The 18,624-nt window shown below is 44.6% G+C and overlaps 1 protein-coding gene across 1 annotated transcript in view; it reads left to right on the plus strand.

The window, feature by feature from the left end:
• Positions 1 to 1,990: 1,990 nt before the first annotated feature.
• Nwd2 (NACHT and WD repeat domain containing 2) overlaps positions 1,991 to 18,624 on the plus strand; it is a 158,260-nt gene continuing 141,626 nt past the window's right edge. The window contains exon 1 of the mRNA XM_006974590.4: positions 1,991 to 2,695. Coding sequence (XP_006974652.2) covers positions 2,545 to 2,695 — 151 coding nt within the window. The 5' untranslated portion in view covers positions 1,991 to 2,544. The remainder of the gene's footprint in view (positions 2,696 to 18,624) is intronic.

Here is an 18,624-nt window from a genome sequence, read left to right on the forward strand (position 1 = left end):
TCTAACTCCAGCCAAGGGGGTGATGTGGAGACCGCACTGCCAACAGTGACAAAGCTCTCCTCTGCAGACCAAGTCTGCAGTGACTCGGGCAGATGCTGAACTTCAGTCTGTCTAGAAGTTAATTAGGTTACAAAGGCTGCCAAAAATCCCAAAGTCATTCAAAGAAAATTCAACACCGAAGCCAGATCTGAAACAAAGGTCAGAAGATGCAAACACTAATCTTGATTCTAAGAACAGAGATGTAAATAAGGGGGGTGGGGGGGTCTGGTAGGTGACAATCTGTAAACTTCTAATCCATGTTTTATAACAGCTAGGAGATGAGGCTTAATGTGGTCCTGGCTCCTTTCCTGTCTGTGGTAGATAGGTCTCCACGGGGGCTGGAGCAGAGGCCAACACTCTGTTCGTTACCTGTTTCAGAATTCTCAGTACATAACCAAGGGACACGGAGGGGAGGGTGAGAATCTCGGGACGCGGTTCCCGATTGAGCATCTTCCCACTTGGAAACCGTGATTCTGGAGAAATCATTCGCCACAGGGAATTCATCTAAAAGATGGCTGGGTTACATTCAGGGCTTCTTCGTGGGTTCCTTAAAATGATCACACAGTAGCCAGAGATGTCTGTCCCAGGCTCTCAGGAGTAGCTGGAGCCTTAAAAACCTAGAGACCCATTTCCTCCAAAGAGGTTACCCCAGAATATGTGTTGGGTGTGGGGTGCTCTAAGCCTATAAACGACACTTCACTGCCACCAGCAGGACCCAGAGGAAGTGCAGGCGCTGGGGATGCCAGAGGACGCCTAGCATAGGAGTCTTCAGGTGAGAAGCTAAACTTGTCATAGAGCAAACGTCGTTTGTTGTTGAGACAACGTTGTTTTGTTGAGACAGGACTTCACACTCTAGTTCAGGCTGGCCTGCCCTGGCAGTAGAAACAATCCTACTGCCCCCGTTTCTAAGAGCTTGGTAATTACAAACATGAACCACCACGCCCAGCTAAGCTCTGCACTATCCATCCTCTCCCCAGTCTCCGGGGAGTGGGGGAGGGGGGGGGGTTCCTCTAGCAAAGACTGGTGCTCCTGCCCCAAACTCAGAGTGAGAGAGTTGAAGCCCAGATTCCAACCCAGGCTCCAAATACTCTCTTCTCTCCCGCATTCCCACCCTACCCCCCACAGAATCACACTAATTTCCTCTCTGGGCTTTGCAGGGTTTCAAAGGTGACAGCAATTTTACAACTGGACTGACTTATCTGCATCCCATACCACTTGGGACCTGAAAGTTCAGCTCCCACCCTTGCCCCTGGATGCACGGTTCGCCTCAAGTGAAGCCGACCCAGGCTCCGGCACTGACTTGGTTAAGCAGCTTAAGTGCAAAGACCCCACAACCTCAGGCCAATTTTGATACCGGGACCCCAAACTGTGGCCTCCCTGCACTTGGCGGGTGGTCTCCCTCTCCGGCGTCGTAGCCTCCAGTGGGGCCAAAGCTCACACTCTCTGTGCGGGGGTTCCCCACGTCCTGCAAGCCGCCTGGCTCCTGAGCCCACAGGAGGGCGAACAGCCAGGGAGGGCATCTCAGCGGGAGCAGGAAGGCTTCCCGGGGTCCTTTAGAGAACTAGAGAGAACTGCCCGCAGAGATTTGCTCCCAGAAAGGGTCCCCGACCACGCGGGGAGGACCACGTGAGCGTCGTGGCTTAGCTATAAAAATCCCCTGATTCGCACGAGCGTGGGGAGAGAGCGCAGAGGCGAGACACGGCCTCCCACGCCACGAGAGGCAGGGCGACTGTGACCCTCCTTCCTCAATGCCCGGAGCTCTGATGCTCCAGCCCTTCGTGAGGTGTTGAGGCGCGCTGAACTTTGGGGACTTGGCAAAGGCGTGCAGACGCCCGCGCGACTGGATTCCCGCAAACGCCCAGGGCTTGTTTGACCTTTAGGAGAGTTGGAGGTGGGGGATAGCAGGAATCTCGGGCAGATCGATCTCCTGTCCTTCGCTGAGGGAGCAGCTGGGAGTTCTGGAGCGTGTCCTCGGAGGAAGCCCGGAGGTCCCCGAGCTGCCCCCCAGCCCGCGCATCCACACCGCAGCCGCCCCGTGAGCCGCGTTAATTCTGCGCTACGGGAGAGGCGAGTCCACATCGACTCCCGCCGCCTTCTCCTAAACTTTGACCTGCTCGGGTCGCCCGCCGGGTCCCCGCGGAGGGCGCGGGCGGGGACATGGCTACGAGCTCCAAGAGCCGAATGGGCTCTTCCCAGCGCAACCAGGCGCCGCCCGCGTAGCATCCTCTACGCTGACCTCTCGCGCTGCGGCGCCGAGCCCTGGGCAGGAGCCAAGGCAGTCCTCAGAGGTGCAGGAGGCGACGGCAACCCCAGGACCCGAGGGTCCCTATGGCCACCGCCCGCGGGCGGCTGCTGAGCGCAACGGAGCTTGCGGGCTGCGCCCGGGGCTCCGAGCGGTTCTGAGCTGCGGCGCGGGCCGACCTCGCCCTCCTCGCGGGGCCGCGGAGGTTCAGGGAGCGGAGGAACAGAGGTGGTGGTGGTGGCAGCTGATCCTCCCACAGGGCGATGTGGCCGGCCGGCGCGGGCACCAAGCTGCCCTGTCCCCGGGACTCCGCGCTCCGGCGGGCGGCGTTCTCCGGGAACCTCACCGCCCTGCCTTCTCACCTCGTCCCCGCTGGCCGCAGCGTCAGGGTCTTCATCAGCGCCAACCCTGAAGGTAAGTCCCTTGACCCTGTTTGTCCGTGGGTCGATCCTCGGATCGGTGAGGGGAAAGTGCGTGGGGCCTCACAGCCGGATGCCCTCTACGCTCCCTGCCTCCCCGCTGCAGCCCGGAGCGCGTGGGAATTTCATTCCAATCACTTATTTTTCTTTAACTCATCCGCTTCCCTGTTGACTTCTAGGACACACTTGTCTTCCCCGAGTCAAATTAAGAGATAGCCGAGGCATTGTTAGTAGGCGCTTTCTAGAGAATCCGTTCTGCCTCTTCCACCCAAAACCTTTGCTTTCTTCTATCGGTTTCCTTCGCCTGATAATCACAAACGGTAGCCGAATAGGGGCTACCTGCTGCCGTATGTTCTCACCCAGGCGGCAAGCATGTTCCTTGGAACACAGGTCTTGCAGGTAGGAAGGCGGGTGGAAGTCGAGGGGACACAGACTCTTGGCGGTCCCAGGACAGAGTGGCACTCACCCCAGCATAGAATTAGTCCTGGAACGTTCAGATGAGCTCAACTCTGCTGGGTCTCCTGGGTGGCGTTCCTGCTCCCGGGTCACGCACCTGCTAGGTGCTCCATGGAAAATTGTTGGTTTGGGGTTTTTACAGTTACCATGACAGAAGGAGTCTTCAGTTCTTAAGGTTAATTTTCCTTCCCAGTGGGTGGTGGGAAAAGGGAAGATGCATTTAACAAATTGGGTTAAGACTTTAGGGGGGAAAGTGGGTAGGCTTAACAAGAGGTTTTTTAAGTTTATATGAGACTGGTGTACTCTCACAAGCCTTGGGCCTAATTTAAAAAATTAATAATAATAAAGTTTACACTGAAGAGTTTACTCCGTTAAACATTCAAGGCTCTGGTTGCCTGTAAGTACACTCTAAGAAGACAGAAAAAGTAACTTTCTGGAAACAACCACTTCTAGAGGGGAGGGGTGCATTATTGTAAATTTCTGGTCAAGCTTTTGTGGTCACAATGGAATGAGGAAAGAATCAGATAAATAACACACCGTCATTAATAGGAGAGCATGCTTGGAGGGAGGAGGGCCTGACTGCCCTTCCCTGGATTTACAACTCGCTTTCACAGAACCTAATAAAGGGTGCTTTGAGAGAGAACTGGCAACATTAAAAAAGCATTCTATATCAAGTGTGCCATCCAGGACTTCGACATGAAATCTGAATCAAATAATCATAAATGGGGAGCTTCATTAAAGTTAGGGTGCGAGACATCTGCAAGTCCCAGCAATAATGTCTGAAGGAACTGTACTAGACAGTGTCTAGTCTTGAAATTTTCAATTATCCAAGACTTTCTCAAATGCCACGAGAATTGTTTACCCTGCGGTGGAACCCACTAGAGCATTGCCTTGTCCTTTGAGCAAGTTGCTTCTAAAGTACCACCCTGGGTGTCCTGTGAATGTTATCAGTGGGCAGTTTGTTTCTTGCTTTAAATATGCGGTTTCTAGGATTGCATGATAATGAACCGATGTTGTCAGCTTACTGTGGAAATGGAAGCAAGATTAATCTCATTTTTGTTACACCCGTGAGTGCACATTACTCTCCAAACCCTCAACTGAGTGGCACTAAAAACTTTAACACACACCGAAGCACAGCTTTGAAAGCCAACACAAGGAAGGCATCAGCCATGCCTCTTGGTCACTGATTTTGCTGGATGGCTTCCAGGCTGATCTTAAAGGACCAGAAATGGGAAGATTGCTTGAGAAGCAGGACTTTGAATTTTATCCAGACCGAAGAGCCAAGGACATATTGAAAATAGGCAGAGATGGGCATTTTTAATGCTCTCAACCTGAAGCCTTAAAACTCTGGGAAGTGCTCCATCCGAGGAGGCAGCACTTTACCGTGGCATCTTTATGGATTCAATTTAGAAAGCAAATGCTTGTGTTTTAGTACCATCCAATATTAGATTCTTGGACAATACTAGAGATGAAGAGCCCGTCCACTGTCAAATAAAGACAAAGGACATTATCTCATTATTTCCTTTACAAGCAGAAGCCCAATTTGCATCCTGAATAAAAGCTGTTTTGTGTTGAAGCCATAGTAGTTTTGTTTTCTTCTGTTTTGTTTTGTTTTGAGAAACCCAACAAGACTCTTGTTGGGGTGATTGTTTTTAGTAGGTGCTGCTTTACAAAGCTTGTGTGGAACTGGAATTTCCCCAGTCACAATGATGGCAATATGTGTCTTCAGAATGAGTAATTAGTTTCCCATGCATTAGCTCATGCAACTTTGAGATCATCCTCCAACGCTTCTGAGAGTGGTAAGCAAAGGGATTCTTCCTATTCTACAGGTGAGACAACTCAGGCTTCGTGCAATGAAGTACTGTTCTGAATCCATACAATAGAGTGAAACAGTCAGATCCCATAGAAAACTCAAAATACCTATTTTGCTGCTCTTTGCAAGTCTAGGCAGCATCCAGGTCCCTGTTAATGTCTCATATCTCCATGGCCAAATATGATGGGTAAGTGCTGCCCAGAATCTTCTAGCTCCAAGAATACGAACAGCTAAAAGGGAACACAACTGCCTCTTGTTCCCACTTGTTCCCACTGAGAGATAGTCATGGGACATAGAAGAGAATCTCAGAGCATATTGAACTGTAATGGACTTGTACTTCTTCAAAAATCTATCCACATCTGACCTGTCTTTACTACATGGACGATGCTGGATACTTATCAGGGGAGGCAATTAAGGGGTGTCACTTAAATGGATGGACTTCACTTAGTCTCACTCCCATTCATCTATGCCATCTTTCTAAATCCCTGGAAGTTTTCTAATCATGTAACTGCTGTCTCTGTGCCAGAACAACATTTATACTTCTTTGGAAACATGCCCCCAACTGAATCAGGCCCTCTGAATAAGTGAGACAGTTGATTAGCTTGAACTGTTTGGGAGGCACCCAGGCAGTGGGACCTGGACCTGTCCTTAGTGCTTGAGCTGGCTTTTTTGGAGCCTAGGGCCTATGCTGGGACACTTTGCTCAGCCTGGGTGAAGGGAGGAAGGGACTGGACCTGCTGTGACTGAATCTACCAGGCTGAGCTGAATCCCCAGGGGAGTCCTTGCCCTGGAGGAGATGGGAATGGGGGATGGGCGGGGGCGCGGGAGGAGGGAGGACAGGGGAATCCATGGCTGATATGTAAAATTAAATTAAATTATAAAATTAAAAATAATTAAAAAATGTACAAAATTGGAAAGGAAAGGATCTTTCATGGGTCTCCCGGTTATTAGTATGGAAGAACTTACATATCCCAAACACCCATTCTGAACCAGTTTAGAGTAAAGTAAGTAAAATCTTCATTCAGACAAAAGAGAAAATGTTGCCTTTGTTATTGGCAAAGGTTGATGCAGGCCCATGACCCTTTAACCCATGACCTCCTGGATTAAATGTAAATTGGTAATCTCTCCTGTTTTGGGGGAGGAAACGAGCATTTCCTATTAAATATGTGGTCTCTGGGCTAACAGCAATGCCATGTATGTGTCTCTAAGAACTCACGCCTTCACTTTAGTAAATGTTGTGCAGAGCTTTCCTAAATGCCAGGAATGTCTATTTGCTCTGGTAACATTAGTCATGGGTGAAGGTTGAGTACTAAACAGTGTGACTAAGAATCTAGATTTTATTCATTTTAATAAATTTAATGATATAAACATGACTATCATTTAGTGAATCTAATTATATATGCATGTGGCTACTAAGACAGTGGTTCTCAACCTGTGGGTCACAACCCCTTTGGGGGTCACATACCAGATATCCTGAATATCAGATATTTACATTATGATTCAAAACAATAACAAAATTACAGTTATGAAGTAGCAAGGAGATAATTTTATGGTTGGGATTACCACAGCATGAAGAACTGTGTTAAATGTCTCAGCATTAGTGAAGTTGAGAACCACTGCTCTAAGTAGATAAAGACAATAAGTAGCTTCATGTTAAACAAACTTTTAGTACTGACTTGTGGTCATTTTGGGCTATGCAATCACTCAAACTAGGAACAATCTATTGTTCACTAAGGTTTGGGGATTTTGTACTTTATTGAAGAATGTAGTTTAAACTATGCATATTGAGTTTCCCAAAATCAAATTCACAACTACACAGAGTTCCCAACTCCCAGTCAAGGACAGAGTTGACCCTTTTCAAATCTAAGATATGGATGAGAAGAGGGATTACCGCTTTCCTGGAAATATTAAAAGAAATTTCTGGGCTCCTGTGCTTACATTTTTCTCCCAAACAAAGCCACCCAATGAGGACAGAGTAAGTTATAGCATTGTGTGTCCAGGGCTACTATGCCAGTACACCTCACTTCACATGTGAAAAGAAACTTAGAATAAAGAAGAAATCATCAACATTCATTACTGTACACTTCCACTTAGATCTTCAAAGTGGTCGTCTTTGAGTATTGTGTACTCATATCTAGCTTTGATGGCCAAATAATGCAAGAAATCCACAGGAGTCTGCTTGAGGAGTATAGGGAATTTACTAGGATATAAACTGAGGAAATACACTCATGAATACAGAACCGAGTAGACAGCTGAAGTCATCCTCTAATCTGAAGGGGAACAAATCCACCCGGCAGTTCAATTATACCAGGAAGCAGGAAGCAGGGAGAAGGGACCTCGTGACCCCTCTCCCTTTCTTTTTAAGATGTCACATATAATTGCAAGAAGCACCACCTCCTTTGGGCTATATAGCCCAAGGTCATGGGCAGAGCAAATACCACTACTGTCAAATATTCAGGCCATTCAGACCATTTACTTTTCTTCAGTCAGTGTGACTTTATAGCTTCCCAGACTCTTCATGGCTTAAGACTCTCAGTTGGAAATTTTGTTCTCCATTTTGACAAAGGCACAGAAAAGATGCCGTCCTGCCTCATGTACGCACAGTGTCCACAACCACTGGCCACTCTCATTAGTTTGCATTTCTACCTCAAACAAAGAAAGATCTGGACCAAGATTCAGATGAGACCTGCAAGAATTCTTCCCTACTTTTATTCTTACCTTTCCATCATCCTATCTCATGGCTCCCTTTTTTGCTGTCTTTGTGCACTGCCAAGAAAAAACTATAGCAAAAAGCATATGTAAATCTATATACATACAGACATCTTGATACCCCAAGAATACCTCTAAAAATAAAAAATAAAGAATATTAAATGAGAATATGCCAACTGTGCTACTTCATAATAAGCATGCACAGGACATTCATAATACACAGGCGCTAAAAGTCTCCTGGGTGTGTCTCCTTGGTCCTTAAGCAGACACTGTTGGGGGAAGGGGGAGTATTAGTTACCATTAGACTTTGTAGGCTTATGAGCCAAGCTTTCTGGGTTTGAATTTCTAATTTGCTATTTAATAAACTATTTCTGAGCAACTCCTTTGTTTTGAACATTTAAAGAACTTTATTGGCAATTTGGTTTTCATCTTTTTCTTTTTTAGTTGTATTTTTAATTAAGAAATTTTCTATTCATTTTATATACCAACCACAGATCCTCCTCTCCTCCCTCTGCCGGCCCCCTAGCCTCACCCCCCCAATCCATACCTCATCCCCCCCAACCCATTTCCCAACCCATTTCCCACCTCCCCCAAGGCAAGGCCTCCAATGGGGAGTCAGTAGAGCCTGGTACATTCAGCAGAGGCAGGTTCAAGTCTTTCCCCCTGCACCGAGGCTGTACAAGATGTCCCACCATAGTCACTGGGCTCCAAAAAGCCAGCTCATGCACCAGGGACAGATCCTGATCCCAATGCCAGGGGCCCCTTGAGCAGACCAAGCTACACAACTGTCTAACTTATGCAGAGGGCCTAGTCCAGTCCCATGGAGGATCCACAGCTATTGGTCCACAGTTCATGAGTTCCTACTAGTTTGGTTTGGTTGTCTCTGTACGTTTCTCCATCGTGATCTTAATGCCCCTTGCTCATAGAATCCCTCTTCCCTCTCTTCCACTGAACTCCTGGAGCTCAGCCTAGTGTTTGGCTGTGGATCTCTGCATCTGCTTCCATCAGTTACTGGATGAAGGCCCTATGATGATGGTTAGGGTATTCACCAATCTGATTACCAGAGTAGGCCAACTCAAGCACCCTCATCATTATTGCTAGTAGTCTAAGCTGGGGTCATCCTTGTGGATTCCTGGGAACTTCCCTAGCACCCGTTTTCCCTCTATCCCCATGATGTCTCCCTCTATCATGGTATCTCTTTCTTTGCTCTCCCACTCTGTCCCCGTTCCAGCTTGACCATCCCATTCCCTTATGTTCTCATCCCCCATCCCCACCCTCCATTGGCCCTCCCTCACCCCCAGTTTCTGAGCAACTTCTTTAACTCTTCTGTTCTCAGTTTCCTAACTCGCGAAGGAAGATAACAGCCATAGCTGAGTGGGGTTAGAGAGGAGGGTGAAAAATCGAATACACACAAAGCACTTACACAAGCGCTGGCCACGTAGGAAACAATAAACATGTGCTATGCTTTCATTGTGTCATTTTCCAGCGATATGCAGGTAGTGTCTGGTGTAACTTTGACAGGAATGAGGTCTGTATCTGCCATTAGTTAGAGCTCAGCCTAGAAAAAGAAACCTTTCCACTCCAGAGCTTCCACAGAATTGGGTGCTTCCAAAAATCTTTGCAAAGTTTACAGAACAACAAATAAGGAGTACCACGAGGCATTTGAGTCCCCTTGCAAAAAGCTGCCACCCAGAGGACAGAACGCTGTAGAAGTGCCCCGTGGATACCAAGTAGCCAGCAGCCGCTGCAAAATGACATATCTGCTAGAAAGCAGATGCCAAACGCCATAAGCAGTAGCTGCAGAACCTCCCCATTGTCTTCACGTCATATGCCATGCATCTCCAGGGAGTGATAGCACACGGGTCCAGGGCTACACTATCAGTGCATTGTTCTCCCTGTGCGGAGAGACATAAAGATGAAGAAAAGGAAATTCAGGATTCTTCACTGTGCATTTCTACTTACATTTCTGCACTGGTCATCTTCAAGAGTTTTATTCTCATGCCCAGTTTTGATGGGCTGGTGTGGTGATATATTGTGTACCTTAATAAAATTTACCTGAAGATCAGTGAGCAGAACAAACCACTAGATTTAACATAGAGTTCAGGCAGTGGTGGCACATACCTTTGAGAGGCAGAGATCCTTGGGAGGCAGAGATCCATCTGGATCTCTGTGAGTTCAAACCCACCTTGGACTATATGAGGTTGCTTCACACTAGGAGAGAAACAGAGCCAGACAGTGGTGGCACACACCTTTAATCCTAGCACTAAAACGAAAGTAATATGACAAATCAGATAAAGGTATATAAGGCATGAGGAGACAGGAACGAAAGGCTTTTTAGGCTGGAGCCTTTCTGGTGAGGACTCAGAGGATTTCAGTCAAAGGATTCGTGGAGTTGGCAATGTGAGACTTGGCATGGCAGTGGCTTATTCCTTTGTCTCTCTGATCTTCAGGCAAATTTTATTAGGGAAACAATATATCACCACAGACTGGAAATGCATATGGTCACCTGCAACAGGCAAGGCTAAGAATTTCCATGCTTCCAGCCCATACTCTACAATGGAGAGGATGGAAAGAAGGGGTAATGGATCCAAAAAACAAAGGGGAACACAGGAGAAAGCAGACACAATGCATTCCTTCAACCAAGGAAAGTTCCTGAACGTTCTGTTCCATATGGATGCCATTCCAGTGCTTAACACACAGCTGTAACCATACAGACCAGGTCTCTACTTTGTGGAGTTTATCTAAATACCATAATGTACATGATGAGTGTCATACTAAAGATACAAGCAAAGGAACATCCAAAATGCACCATGGAGAGTTTCATAAACCAGTTTTTTTTTTTTTGGGGGGGGGGTGTGGGTCAGAGTGAAGAGCTGGCAGGTCTCCCCACAGGAATGGATAGAGCCAGAGTACAGAAACCATTCTACATGAAAATCAAAGTGATGATGAGATCTCCACAGAGAACAGAAAGAAACACCCTTTATTACTCAGCAAAGAGCTTCCAGCTCTTTGATTAGGAACAGAGCTGATATCTTGTGATAACACTTAAAAGCATGACTTGGACCATAGAGGTACACTAGCTACAAATCGATCCTGACTTCATGGTTTTATATACCAGCTAACCAATCTTCCAGGATTCTTTTTATACCATGGTATTGGCCTTCTTGTTTTCTGTTTTAAAAGATGTTTGCACGTTTGGAGTCTCTGTTCCAGCTGTCTGTTGCTATTAATCAACCCACTCCAAGACATAAAACCTTAAAACAATGGTTTACCATTTTTCATACTTCTGTGATTGGGAACTCAGACAAGGCTCACTGTTCACAGGTGTTAACACGTGTTCTACCTCATGAAACATGAGTTTGAAGAAGAAGGTAATGTATGCTCTCGGGGCACAGGTCAGCTCCCAAAGGGTAAGAGCGTGCTGGTGTGCTAAGATATCTGCTTTAGTCTTTTCTGGGTTTGCAGTTGTGGAGAAGGGAAATGGGATACAGAGAGCTGAGGAGAGTCAGAGACCATCCGGTTAGGACAGAGAACTGCCTCCACTACCCAGAGTGAATATTTGTTTCCTTTTGAACATTCATATGCCATTACCCAAGACATGTTACAATTCACATGAGAGCTACAGTTTTAAACAGTAAAAATTAAACATTGATGGGTAACAGAAGATTGGGGTATAGCTCAGTGGCTTGGTGTTCACCTTGCAACACAAGTGCTAGAATTCACACTCCGGCAGTGGAAAACTAATATAAAGAAGATGATGAGCCATCAAGAATGTAAGATATTTACGCCAAGAACTACAAACAAATAGCAGAATGGCCTTCAGAATACTCATTCCATCTCTTTAAGTAACTGAAAAATAGAAATTTAAAAAACCTCACAAACATCTTTTTAAATGGCAAGTGTGAGAAGTTCTACACAATAACATGAATTAATTGAATTTAATAAAGTAAGCGAAGTAAGCGTAAGGGTTGATTTAAAAAAAAAATCAGGCTGAGGACATTAGTGTTTGTTGAAATGCTGAAAAATTTGTTGGAAAATTCCTAGCAAGAACTCACATGACAATACATATTTCACTGACTCAACAAGAAAATGTGCACAAGTAATCACGTTTGTGTCTGAATATTACATGAACTCAAATCCAAGGCATCCCAGAAGAGCAGTTATGCAGGCATTTGGACATCAAAGACTATCTGTTGTCAAGCATAGGCCAAGAATAAGAAACAATCCAGCTTCAGGTTGCCTTCCACTAAAAATTTCTTTTAAATTTTTCTGTGTTGTCATGTGACTTAAGCAGATAGAAAAGGTGTGGGTTTGCTCAAAAGTCATGGAAGTGCTGCATTGTAAAATATGTCTAGAAGAAATCAGGGTGATACTGGCATGGAGACACCTTGTATCACTTTACCTTTCCTAACAATAACATGTTGAAGCAAAAGAGTAATTCCTCAAATTAAAATGTGCTGGCTGATGCATAATTGGGCAAAGAAGTCATGTGATAGAAACTTAATAAAAAGATCAGAAACTGCAGCTCAGAATGATAACAATACCTCCTTCTAATTAAATACTTCCCTGAAACCTCGTTTTTAAATCAAAACTATTTCAAAGACTGTGACAGGCACTTTATTCAAAGTAAAGCAGGGGTGACAGGTGTCTCACTCCTATAGGGACTGCAGAAGTGAAACCATCATAAAACAGAAAGAGTATCCTTCACAATGCTGTCACTACAGCAGTATCTTTCAGAGATTCTTGCCACCAAATCCGTTTTTTTCTAATGTTATCCTAAGTATCAGCTACAATGTTTTCTAGATTCCCATTGTGTCCCTGCATAGACACAGTTGGCATGGACAGTCACAAAAGAAACAGGAGATAGGTATTGCTGCCTTCATTTTTTAGACCCGTATGTCTAAGACACAGGGGAAGCACAACTGTCTAAAAACTCAAACACTGCATTTGTAAAAGCCATGCTCACATGAAGAGGCTGACCGAAATGATTGGAAACAAGTGGTTGTGTCTCGTGTCTTCATTAAGCATGAGCCACTCACATTTAGTCAAAAGGAAAGACTTGGGTGAACTGAATCTAAGGATTGACAGTCTCCTCTAAACCTCAGTGGGCAAGTGGTCTGGCTGCAGGTTAGGATAACAAATCCAGATCAAGAAAGGCAAGTTTTTCAAGAAAATGTTGGTTCTATAAGTACCAATAGACTCTAAGGCAACCAACAAATGATCAAGGAATACAACAAAAGTTATTTAAATTTTCCTGAGTGTAAGAAGCAGAATCACAGATTTTACTAAGATAGCCAAGACTCAAAAACTGCAAGTTATAATATGTCAAAAAGTCCTAGAAACTAGTTATAAGGATTGCATGGGAAAGAGAATTACCTGAACGACACCTTTACTATCGTTGTTATTAATAAAATGGGCTTTGGGCACATATAAAGCATAAAGGTGTTGGGAAATACTGTGCTTGACACCCATGATAAAGTAAGGACAGGTAGAAAGGAACAAAAGCAATAAGACCCCCATACTGCAGAAACAAGGGAGGGCTGCCAGGATCGGCACCCACATGCAAGGTTGTTGTGACATTTTGGGTATGCTCTAACTAATAAAGCTAGCCTGAAGATCAGAGGGCAAAGCCAGCCGCTAGTCAGCCATAGAGGCCAGGCAGTGTTGGCACACACCGTTAATCCCAGCACTTGGGATTTCATGCCTTTGCTCCCAGTTCTTGAGAGGCACACATGCCTTTAATCCCGGCACTAGGGCGAGTAAGAGAGGAAGTGATATGGGTGGGCAAGGAAAGGAAATATAAGGCTGGAGGAGACATGAGCTCAGTCCTTTTCCACTGAGGAGTTGGTGAGGTGAGAGGGGGCTGTGGCTTATTCCTTAGTCTCTCTCTCTCATCTTTCAGCATTTAACCCAATATCTGGCTCCAGGTACTTATTAAGACCAATTAGGATTTATGCTACATGAGGTCATAACTGTTCCTTAGCAATGTGACCTGTGAGTCACAGAGAGCTGGGAAAGAAACAATGCTAAGAACTTCCTGGAGAATTTTATGATTGGGCCAATATGCTGGGAACAGCCTCCATTTTACAAAGGAGGTTTGCTTCCAGGTATGTCAGGGTGGATGTAGGAGTTGCTTCCTGGGAGGAATTACTCAGTAAAAATAAGTAATCGTGAGAGGTGAGAAGGGCCTAATTAATAGCCATCTCTGAAGAATAGGAATTATACATACCCCAGAAGTGAAGTGTGCCTCATTTTTGAATCATCAGAGAAGAATCTGGGGCCATATTAAAGCTGAATGAAAAAGAAAGCAATGGTTGATTAGTAATACCTGCCATGGAATGAAGACTAGCATTTATCATTCATTATACTGTACAGTATAATTTTTTAATGTAAACACTGTGGGGGGGGGGTGGGCAAGAAGAGCAGGAAAAAGAGAGTGTTCATTCTACTTCCCTTGGCCAAAGCAGAGAAAACAGGCATACAGAGGGGGGAATTATACTGGTGGGGGAAAAAATAACTGGTAAGAAGTTCTTGCTCAGATGACAGAACTGATAGAATCACAGCTTCCCAAAGGGAGAAAGATGTGTTGAAACTGTTAAATATACTGAAAATGTACTTGCGTCAAGTAGAACCTGCATGCCAGGCTGTTGCTAAGCAGAGTAGCTTCAGCAAAGGATCCTACTCAGTGGATGGCTCTCTAGAAAATGCTAACTAAAATAAGATCCAGACATTATTGAGGTCACTGTATAATAAGAAGATAAACCTTCAAATGATGCAAAAATTCTTTTGTAAGAAAAGTCTTCTAGGAATGCTAAAAATACATGAAAATCCGGAGTTAATTTTTAAGCCCGCCTGCCCTATTCATAAACCTGAATAATCTATTGCTTTAGATCATCTTCTGTTGCTATACAAAGTATCCTACACTGGAGTTTCTGGAGCTCATAGTTCTGGGAATCACGAAACATGGCACCCACATTTGTTTGTCTCTGATGAGGGTCTTCTGTCTACATCACACATGACCTGTCTATTCATGGCAGAAGCTTGTGCAAGAGGGAGAAATCACACAGTGAAATAAAGAATCAGAGTGATCCATGGGCCAGGCTTGTGCATTTTACCATGACTCATTCTCTTGGGACCCAGTGATAATAGCATTAATTTCTTTTGAGGGTGGCACCCTAGTGACCTAGTGACTTAACTACCTCTTGCTAGCTCCCACCTCTTTAGGGGACTACAGTCTCTCAGCACCACCAGACTGGGTCCCAAAGCTTCCAGCAAATCAACCCATGGGAAATTTCTTTATACAAAAACAATGTCGATAATATCGGAATTATGTAACAAAAAGGAAAATGATCCAGACCCATTCCCCCCATGAAAATATTTTTCTGGTATTCTTTTCTGCTGCTATGAGAAACACCATGACCAAAAGCAATGTGAGAAAGGAAGGATTTACTTCTGCTTACAGGTTACCCAGCCCATTAGCAAAAGAAGTCATAACAGGAACTTGAGCAGGAACTGGGGACAGAAACCACTGAGGAGTACTGTTTCTTGTCTTGCTTTCTCACTCACATTCAGCTACCTTTATTCTATGGCTTAGACCCACTGGGCTAGGGATTGCATTGTCCACAGTAGCTGGTTCCTGTGACTCTGGCTCCGTCTTTTCAGAACATGTCCCACAAAAAAGCCCACAGGCTGGTTTCATGGAGGCATTTCTTCAGTTGAAGTTCCATCTTCCCAGATGTGTTAACAACCAAAGCTATCAGAAGTCCACCCTTTGTCAACTTAATACACAACAAACACATTACTGTTAAACCATAACAATTCCTTTTCTTCAAGGTCTCATGTTCTTTAAAAAGTTCAATACTTTGTAAGTCTAAGGTGTCTTTTAAAACTCAAGTCTCTTGTCTGTGGCCACCTGTAACATCAAAAACAAGAGCGAAGAATCGGGGAATAATTGCAGTCAGATGAAAGTGAAACTGAAGTCGAACAGTGTCTATCAATGGCCAACATCTGGGACTTAACCATGCTTTTCTGGTACCAAAAGGCTTGGGTATCACCATTTCTACCCACCACCTGAAACACATGCAGTTTGTCTTACAAGCTTAGGCTAGTTCCAAGCCTGGGGTGTCCTTGGTAGACATTCCACACTCCTGACACCCCCAATATCCTGAGTTTCCACTGCAACTGAGATTGCACCTCCTTTCCTGACCTCTCTTCAGGGACTCTGCACCCTGCCACATGGTGCCAGGCCTCAGCTACTCTCCATGATCCTTCAATCTTGTCTCTCTCATGCCTTTAAAACCAGGTAGGCAACTCTTAGACTTGGCCAAGTTCTGCTAGTAACTTGTTATGTAGCTTTGGTCCCTCCCAGCCTCCATGTGCTAACCTTATGGGAATACTTCCCAGAAAGATTTGACCTGGATGATGCTGATCGCTTACCAATTACAATTGACTCCTCCTGCTGGCCAGAAGATTTCACTTCCACAGTGTCTTAATCCAAATTATCCCATGAATAGCCCTTATGGAGACTTTGTTTCCCCCATGCAACTTCACAAACCAGGCCTTCATTGTCTCTCCAATGTCTCTCCATTGTTCTCTCAACATTGTTATTTACCAGGTTCCCACAGGGTAGCCCACTAACCTCTGAGCATGGCTTTTCCATCCCAATGTCCTAAATGCTTCTATTCTCAAGTCATGGTCAGGTTCATGACAGTAACAACCCGCTCCACTTTCTGATGTAGCTTGTTTTTCTGCTGTTATAATAAACACCATGACAAGAAAAGCAACTTATTTCACCTTTCAGGTTACAGTCCATCATCAAGAGAAGTCTGGGTAGGAACCTATAGTAGAAACTATGATGGAGAGTTGCTTACGGCATTGGTCTCTAGCTCACATTCAGCTACCTTTCTTACTCAGACCAGACCCACATGCCTGAGAAATGCACTACCCACAGTGGGCTGGACCCTCCTACATCAATTAACAGTCAAGAAAATGCCCCCAAAGAAATACCCACAGGCCCCTCTGGCGAAGACAGTTCTTCAATTAATGATCTCTTCTCAGATGTGTCAAGTTGACAACCAAGAGTAACCATCAAAGCTACTACCATTTGCAGGTATCATCTTCACGGTCGTGAGAGAAAGAACATCCTTAAATTAAGCAGTTTTATAACTTAAGAAAAACTGTTCAACAAGAAGTTTTATAGCATGTCAAGAGTTTTGCAAACAGGGCACATTAGGAGGGTGAAGGCTGTGACTTCTCCTTTTGAATTTGGATTCTGTTGACTGTTCCATCTGATAGAACACAGAAGAGGCACAGAACCAGCGTCTGGGGCTAGGCTTTTAGACACCGGCCATTTCCACAATTAGTCTGAAAAGTTAGAACCCTGCCACTTAGTCCAGGGGCCTCAGTAGAGATCCACTAGCAGCCAATACCACCTTCTTCACAGGTAACATGTGTTACATTGGTAGTGGCTCTATACCCCAAGGCAAGATGACTGATGATATACAGGGACTTCCTCTCAACTCTCTGCAAACTGCAGATTCAAGAAGAGAAGAGTGGGTAGTTATTACATAGCAACAAATAAAGCGAGAGTAATAAAAATAAAGCAGATTCATGGGCAGGCTAATAATAAAGAACTGGGCAGTGGGAGTGTCAAAGTCCTGGTTTAAATCTCAAGATTTGTTATAAACTTGAGTACAGCATTTGGTCTCTTCCAGTTCCAATTCTCTTCTGAAAATGGGGGACAATAATAATCACCTTAAAAGGCAGTTGTGGGAAAGAAATGAATGTTGTATAAAGCATCTAAGCCAGTTCCTAAAACATAGTAAGGACTCAGAAATTATATAGCAGAGTGTGTTAAAAGGCCTAGAAGATAGCTAAATTGACTACAAGGGAATGAGGTTTACTTGAATAAATTCTTTCTCCCCCAACTTCTTTTAAATTGTGGCATGAAAGAGGCTGTTAGCCCCCGCCTATATAATCATGAATGCTTTTAGCTGGAAGAGGCCACTTAAAGACATCATAGTTTTAAAATATTGGTTTGAAACATAAATATGACTTCAGCCCAAGCTGGGAGGTATTACATTAATAAGTTATTTCTCTACTAGAGCAGAAACTACCAACTTCCTTTAGAAAAAAAAAATGGGCTGCCAAAAAAAAAATTTAAAGAGACAAGTCTTTGAAATGACAGGTAGCAGACAGAGATCAATAGAATTACATTCAAAGAGAATGAAAAGTTAGCACTTCCACTTTGTAAAGGAAAATGTGCTAATCTCTTCTTCTAAGAGGTATGATTCCTTTCACATGTAAAAAAAAAAACGGTCCCTTTAATGTGGCTTTAAGTCTACATAAAGACTTTTCTGATTTCTGTTAATCTTTTAAACCTTGCTGCACAGTTTGATTACCACCGATGTTCTAAAGCTACGTTTTATGTGAGAAAGACTGTGCCTAATTTAAAAGAAAAAAAAGGCAGCCACCATTGTCTAAGAGGTTTTCGTGCAAATCTCACGCAATATTGAAAAGCTATGTTAATTCCAAGTAGTTACTATTTCAAAAATAACCTAGTCAGTTCTTAATGAAAAGTGATTGTCCTCCTGTGCCTCTGACGGCTGCTGTAAACCCATGTTGTTGTGACAAAAGAACATAACTTTTGTCACAGGTGTGCACGTTTAGGGGTATGTGGACAGGGAATGGGGAGAGGGTTTATAGGCTGAATGTGACCAGGGTCTGCTCAGACACCTGATCATCGACTCTGCTTCGAGAAGCAGAGAGTGAATGAAGGAAGAAGACGGGGCATTCAGGAATTGTGAAGCACAGAGCACTTCTGCTTCTAGCTTTGGAGCTTGGTCTACTTTCAAGCATTGGAAACCGGAGGAGTCCAGCTGCTCTCACAGTCAGGCGGTCAGCATGCCACATCAGCAGGTCATGAGCTCACTCTCCTGTGCAGGTGT

This window comes from Peromyscus maniculatus, chromosome 10, assembly GCF_049852395.1.
Source record: "Peromyscus maniculatus bairdii isolate BWxNUB_F1_BW_parent chromosome 10, HU_Pman_BW_mat_3.1, whole genome shotgun sequence".
NCBI classification, from domain to species: Eukaryota; Metazoa; Chordata; class Mammalia; order Rodentia; family Cricetidae; genus Peromyscus; species Peromyscus maniculatus.